The sequence below is a fragment of the Rhipicephalus sanguineus genome, chromosome 6 (genome assembly GCF_013339695.2).
Source record: "Rhipicephalus sanguineus isolate Rsan-2018 chromosome 6, BIME_Rsan_1.4, whole genome shotgun sequence".
NCBI lineage: Eukaryota > Metazoa > Arthropoda > Arachnida > Ixodida > Ixodidae > Rhipicephalus > Rhipicephalus sanguineus.
The window spans coordinates 135,319,407-135,326,890 of record NC_051181.1 but is presented as its reverse complement, the minus strand read 5'-3'; the positions used below and the strand labels follow the sequence as shown (position 1 = coordinate 135,326,890).

General features: G+C 44.7%; 1 protein-coding gene across 2 annotated transcripts in view; it reads left to right on the top strand.

Annotated features, from left to right (window-relative positions):
• Positions 1-339: 339 nt before the first annotated feature.
• LOC119396497 (intersectin-1) overlaps positions 340-7,484 on the top strand; it is an 88,696-nt gene continuing 81,551 nt past the window's right edge. For both annotated transcript variants that reach the window (XM_049417123.1, XM_049417122.1), the window contains exons 1-6: positions 340-577; positions 1,942-2,081; positions 2,793-2,856; positions 3,465-3,643; positions 4,363-4,498; positions 5,954-6,175. In XM_049417123.1, coding sequence (XP_049273080.1) covers positions 1,985-2,081; positions 2,793-2,856; positions 3,465-3,643; positions 4,363-4,498; positions 5,954-6,175 — 698 coding nt within the window. In that variant the 5' untranslated portion in view covers positions 340-577; positions 1,942-1,984. The remainder of the gene's footprint in view (positions 578-1,941; positions 2,082-2,792; positions 2,857-3,464; positions 3,644-4,362; positions 4,499-5,953; positions 6,176-7,484) is intronic.

Sequence of the window (7,484 nt, the reverse complement as noted above, 5' to 3'; positions counted from 1 at the left end):
GTTATTTTGCCTACTCTTCTTTTTTCTTCTCTAGCTGTCTATTCACCTTTTCCCAATTTCTCTGTGTAACGGCAGTAAAACGAAGACGCCAGGCACGCATATGTTTTATTTGGAGAACCTGTTCTCTTGGAAATCATCCGCGTAATTTAAAGCTTCTCAGATTATAAAGACAATTGCAATATTTCCCGCCGTACCTCGCCGCCTCCGCTGCTCCGCCGCCGCAACGGACGCGGTAAAATAAAAACCGAAAGCGACTTCTCGACGAAATAGCCGCAGGCGGCACAAGCCGCATTGGTTTCGTATCAGTCAAGCCATCACGTTACCTGAACCATATTTTTGCGTGACAAAATTTTTCTACGTGAATTCGAAGCGATAAGACGTCCTAAATTGAATTCTGGCAGCATTTGCGAAACCCATTTGGTGGAGGCGCCGGCTGGATCAGTTGATGGGCGGTGTTTTTGACGGCGTTACGTGAGAATTTATCCATTCATAACAGCACAGATAAATGTGTCTACAGCGAGGACGTTTACCTGGCCTCCGGGCGATGTGGCTTTGACGGAGGGCACCACTCGGCCCGGTAAGCAGAGCCTTTTCGCCGCGAAGCAATGCTCGGGACCCGCAAACATCATTTGCATCCCACCAAACTTAAGCCTAGTTCCGACTGATCGACAAACCACACGCGAAATATGGGCGTTTTCGTGCAAGGTTTCGACGAAGCTATAACTGCACTACTGCCCGCATGATTCACAGCTATCGGGCATGAGGTCATCGAAAGCGTGAGTTGCCATGCCCTGATAGAAACGAGCGTCTCTCAATACGATCGATTTTGCCGGCTTCGCTGATGCATCCGTACTCACGACGCGTAGTCTCCATGCGTGTCAGTTTTTCCGGCAGATGTAGCTATGAGAGTTTGAGAGTCGGCAGCTGTTCTCATCGAATCGCCAAGTAAACATTTGTAACGCAAGTTCTAGTTATAATAACGCGGTAAACTACGTGTGTAGCTTGCGGAAGGTGCGACCAGGTGACGCACATTATTTAGTTCACCTCATAGTCTGACGTTCGCGCTGTGCGCCGACGTCGCTCAATTTCATCGATGTGACCCCTTTTCCTGTTTGCTTATGCTAGCTGTGAATTGTTGTGTTGTAGATGAATAAGAGACTGGTTCTGTGCTTGGGCAAGAAAGTGGATCCTAGTGTGTGATTGCGTAATAGCGAAGTTCGTGTTTACTCTGGGTTAGAAACGTCAGATCGCCTTATATCAATATTGGATCCTGCTTAAAGTAGCGTTTCACACGGACGAAAAAACGAAGTGCTTCAGCGATCCGCAACTAAGTTCCAAAAAGAAAAATGAAGCATAAAAAGAGCAGGAAGCGTTGAGAGAGGAGAGCGACTGTAGTGACCTTGAAGAAAATTGGTGCGTGAAGCGCAAAGGCCTTTAAGTGTGAGCCACACTTTGGCACTGCACTGCCACTGCTTCTTTATCACTCCCTAGTTATAAAGATAATGCTGTGTGTTTCGCAAAATATTTGGTGGGGCATGACAGAAGCAATGTTTGGGTAATACTTGAGTTTGATACATTATAGTACAGCAAATTTGTTTTAAGGCATTGCCTTTTCACTGGTTAATCAGCAGCTGTCTAACGAGGAATGTTTCTAGGCCGCACTTCGACAAGAAGCCATCTGTGTCAGGATCAAAACATTAGCTCATGATAAGCCACTTCTTCATCTATGTTGATCACCTAAATCATTTTCCTCGAATAATCTGTTATGTTTGTCATCTTACTGGTTGTATAATTTATAAGTAATTTAGGGGTGCCTTAGGGTGGAGCCTTAGGCGTGGCACTGTTGTAATAGCATGTGGGCTGAAGAATGGAACCTGCAGTGTTTTTTTATAGTTGTGCGCTGCATTCAATTGCAGTAAACGTACGTACTATTGCTTCCAGGATGTGACCTTTGCCTTGTTGAGCTGACTGCATCAGCGACGCAATGGCAGGCTTCGACCCCTGGGTGATTCCGCCCGAATCTCGGGCGAAGTTCGACGCCCAGTTTCGTCAGATGCAGCCTACGGGAGGATTTATAACAGGTGACCCATATCAAAAGCAGAATCTTAAACGTCTGATGCCGAATTTGTTGAGTTGTCATCTCTGTGTGCATTAAACCTTGGCAATACAGTCAGAATGCTGGTACATACTGACAACTTGATGCATCTTATATCTCTGCTTCATTTTCTAGTTAGCAGCTAGCGCACAGCAAGCTACACAAGAAGTGTGTTCATACGTCTCATTTACGTGTTTCACAGCACAGATGCTCTTGATATATGATGTTTTTTCTGGAATTATTGCTTTTTGTGTGACAACTTGAACTTGTAGATGTAAGATTATGTGAAAACGTATGTTATTTTGACACCGTTACAATTCTGACATGAAATGCCGTTTTGGGTGCAAGCACTAGTGGTGCAAGGTGGCTGCTGGTTGCTAGAATGTGTCACTCCTTTCGTTCACTGCTAAATTGCTTCAGATATGCCTTGCCGTTCTTGCAATGAATACATCACTTACAAAGCATGTGAGACAAGGTTACATCAAATTACACTGTGCACATCTGTACCTTTCTTTCACACATGGCTAAAAATTTTGGCGAGTCGTAGATTCCAGCAGTGAGGATGCTTTACTTGCCTTAGTATTAAGTCCTGCCTGCTAGGTATAAAATGTGAAACAATATAGTCAGTGGCCTTCAGAATTTGATGATGCTAGAGTACGATATGGATGTTGTCAACTCACTTCACTCTCCACTATAGGTGAACAAGCCAAGAAGTTGTTCCTCCAGTCGGGCTTACCACCTGCAGTTCTTGCCAAAGTATGGTAAGTAGGCTGCTGTTTAAAAATGAAGTACTGGAATACGAATTATAATGACAACATTCAACCATGGTTTGAATCAATATCTGCCTAAAGCTTTGCACCATGTTCCGTTCTTAATACAGTCTTGGGATTGATAAACATCTTGCTGAAGAACATCTCTTCTTAATGTGTTCAATAAATAGCAGATAGATACTATGGTACTAAGTATTTATGGTGTATTGCCCTTCATCTCTAAATCAGCCACCTCTCACATACGGGGGTTCGTTTGCTTTGTGTCTTAGCTTTGGATTTGGTGCAATACATATTTCATTTACAACACGCTTTGAGCGAGTTTACAGTTGTGTTGTGTGCTAATAGTATAACCTCCTACCCAGAGCACTTTATAGGACTTAATGCTTAGAACTGCTGATGTGTGTTCATAATGTATGTAATCACAGTGGATCCAGTGCAGAAGAGAAGCATATTGTCACGAGCTCTAACATATCAAAAGAATCTTGGTAGCATCACTAGCACATCTTAAAGTTGCCCTTCCTCTTATCTGCGAGAAAACAAGCCATCTTGTGCGAATCCATTGGTGAACTGCATTTTGAGTTTGTTGCTCTCTTGTACAGGTCCTTAGCGGACATGGATGCAGATGGCAGGATAAACCAGCACGAGTTTGCTGTGGCCCTGCACCTCATTCAGATGAAGCTGAAAGGCATCGAACTGCCAGCAACTCTACCGGCTACTCTACGGTCGCCGACGACATTCCCCACTGCAAACTTTGCCGCTGCCTTTGGGCCCCCACTCGGTGCGCACATTCAAGCCATGCTCCTCCCCCTGTAGTTCTTGGCACTCTTGTAAGGTAGCGCCGATCTAGTTCAATGCAGTAGCTGCTGGAATTTCGGTTTGCTTGTTGTTAGCCCAAAGGGATTTTAGCCGCAAAGCAGAGCTTGAACTTGTCTTATGGGCTTAAACTACTACATACAGGTTTGAGACCATTAGTAGCTTAGCGCATTGACATTCAGCCAAACCCGAGGCACAGCCAATATACAAGGCCTCAGCTGAGCATCACTCTGTGGGAGTGCTGAAGTATCTGTCGAAACACTGGGCATCTAGTTTGCCTTACCTGCCACGATAGCTCAGCAGAACAGTGAATACAAGTTGCAGGTCTAGTTTCCAGCAATTGCAAATCCGCGTCAAAGGTGTCATCCACAAGAATGTCGGTGTGTGGTGATTACTGTTTATGTGCAAGGGCGTAGCCAGAAATTTTTTTCGGCGGGGGTTCAACCATACTTTATGTATGTTCGTGCTTGCGTTTGTATGTGCGTGTGTATATATACGCAAGCAAAACTGAAAAATTTCGGGGGGGTTTGAACCCCCCCAACCCCCCCCCCCCCCCCTTAGGCTACGCCCCTGTTCATGTGAGAGTGTACTGTGCCCCCTGCTAAATTGCATTAGAATGCTAACCGCATTAGAATTGCACAGACTGGTGGCCCATTCTTGAATCCCGGCCCTTTCTGTTTGCAGAGTCCGTGGGTTCACCTGTGGCTCAACCTCTAGTCAACCCGGTGGCTCCTGTCCCAGGTCCTGCCTTTCCCATGGCGCCCTCTCCTCCAACCCTGGCCGGCACCCCCCATCCATCACCGCTGGGCATTCTTCCAGGGTGGGTTCTTCTGTCGTCATAACAGCATTGCATTCGTTGAACGACATGACTCGTAGCATGAAACTCGAACAGAAAGACTCTTTTCTTATCGAGTTTTGCACTACAAATCACAACATTTAGCAAGTACCAACTCGCTCAAGAAAATGTTACTGTGCAGCACTGCATCAGTCTCTCTGAACCAGAATGTCTCTGAATGTTTAGCATTGGTCACCAGAACTGTTAAAACGCGCTTCAACAACATTGTACACTCAAACCTCATTATAACGAAGTCACATCTGCCACGAAAATAACTTAATTATATCCGATAATTCGTTATAAACGTTTATTTGTAGCACTGTATTTATGACAAGACTATTCTTTATTTACTTCGTGATATCGAGGTTTGAGTGTATCCTATTTTCGGCAATTTTTGCTGACATTTGCAGAAAAGTTTTAAATTCATTGTCCAAGAACTTGCTTGCTGCATTCGATTGTACCAATTGCTAGACTCCCCATCGGCCTCTTGTTTTAAAACACGTATGCAGTGGCTCACTAACAGCATGTTAGGTCTTCTGATGTTCGCACCACCTACCTACAACAAAACTAACTACAGTTAAATTGGATTATTCGGACGCTTTATCTGGTCCCGGCAAGCATATGTATTGTTCAGTGGCATCAAACTCTCGTTAGTTCGGAGGCGAAAATGTTTGAGGCCCGTGTACTTAGATTTAGGTGCACGTTAAAGAACCCCAGGTGGTCAAAATTTCCGGAGCCCTCCACTACGGCGTCTCTCATAATCATATGGTGGTTTTGGGACGTTAAACCCCAGATATTATTATTATTATTATTACTCTCGTTAGTCCGGTCGATCGGAGCGTGTCGAGCGCGAATCGCTGCAAGTGTGCGACGCAAAGCAGCGAAAACGTCGTTTGCGGACAGCCGAACCAAGATGGTGCAGTCTGCATCATTATCGTCATCAGCGCAAACTGTATGGTAACAAGGGTAACTATATTTTGGGTTAGCACGTTTCTGGTTAGTTTTGACAGGGAGCTCTTGAACCGCAGTCACATTGGGAACATGTCCATGAGTGGTGAAAATTACGGCTTTTAGACCGCTCTTGTGCAAAGTAAGTACAGAATTTACGTATTCATCAAGAAAATTAAAGTGTATTGGCGTAACAGACATTTGATTGTTATCTTGATACTTTCAATAATTTGGAATTCGCTTAATTAATTCGGACACTTTTTTCGATCCCGTGAAATCCAAATTAAGGAGCTTTTACTGGAGTATGAAATGCCTCTTTCTTGAGCATAGCATGTTCACATGACAAGGCCCTCCTCCCTCATTCCCGCTTTCTGGTTTGCTTCTCGTCACATTTTCAGCACTGCACATTACGTGAAGAACTGAAGTCGCGTGCCAAGAACAGTGACGGTCTGTGGAGCACTATCAAGTCTTTTTCTGTGTGGTTCCTTGCAGTGTCGGCATTCCACCCAAGCCACCAGCGCCTGCCTTTCCACCACCCGCTGCCTCCACGCCGCCTGTACTGACAGAGTGGGCTGTGCCTCAGCCTTCAAAACTCAAATACACCCAGCTTTTCAACTCGCATGACCGAAGCCGTAGTGGTTTTCTAGGTGGCGGCCAAGCTCGCACCATTCTACTCCAATCAGCCTTGCCTCAGCCTGTTCTTGCCCAGATTTGGTGAGTTGTTTGGTTATACGATGTGCGACAAAAAAAAAAAAGAACTGTTCGAAGGTTTTCCAATGCAGTATTCGAGGGATGATGCACATTCCAATTTCTTTCTTGTACATGCAAGGTGTAAAGAGGAAGAAAACGAGCTTTTTAACACTGTCGCGTTAAAAAGTAAAGCTGCACGGGGGACAGTGAGTGTGTTGTGGAGCTAGAAATTGAAATTAAAATAATAAATTTGCATCATAGATTGTAGCAGGCTTCGATATCTCAGCCTGTGTAGATTCTCTCCAGATCCACTTGTGGCTGAACACAAAGAAAAGAAGTAAGATTATTTGACAGTTGAGAGTGAACATCATTTAGGAGGACACTGTGCTTGAAAATTTTTGTCTTTGAACTCTTTATCAGTTTAGGTGAAACTTGCCTAGTTTATGTAAATATGTGTGCTGATTTCAAATATGCAATTGTTTTTCTAGTACAATGTGTTGTTCTTAAATATCATTCATTCCATGTGCCGTTTCGGGAGCTATCGTTTGCCTAGACTGAGACAGTTACAAAGTAAATCTGCATATCAGAATAATCTGGAATCAGAACTGTATGCAAGAAAACAAGAACGTAAGTTCTAAACCCATTTGTACAAAAGTTACGCTGCATTGAACATTTGTGATTCAGCTTGACATGCTTGCCCACACAAATACAGTAAAAGCTCGTTAATTCGACTCTCGTTAATTCGGAAAATCGGTTAATTCAGACACGTCATCTGGTCCCTGCAAAATATACTCGTCACTCTATGAGACTGGGCGCTCGTTATTTCGGACAGATTTGACCGCAAATTGGATAATTCGGCGGCTTTCGGGCCGCTGGCGAGGCTCGAAAACGAAAAAAGAACAATTCGGAACAAAAATGAAGCTCAAACGCAGCATCGCCACGGACATCAATTATCGACTTGGCTTGACTTGAGACTGGTTGAACGGCTTTTCTTCACGTGTGGGTTTGGCGGTGCCATTTTGTTGCTTTGTTCCCGTTGGTGTGCTGCATCGTTGATCACCGTTTTATCGAGGAACAATTCAGTACGGCTCCTTTAGCTTGATCGTTGCTGGTGCTTTTGTGCTGACTTCTCGTGTGACTGCACTCTCCGCCGATGGCAACGCCGGCGAAGCGGCCCAAATACGAGGCCAAGGACTTCACCAAAGTAGAAATTTTGCGTGCTCTGAATAATGGGCTCTCCCGACAAGAAGTAATGAAAGGGGATCCTTGTATCGGCGGCAAAAGAAGCAAGGAACGAGTAACCGTACTTTTAGCCGCCAACGTGACGGGAACA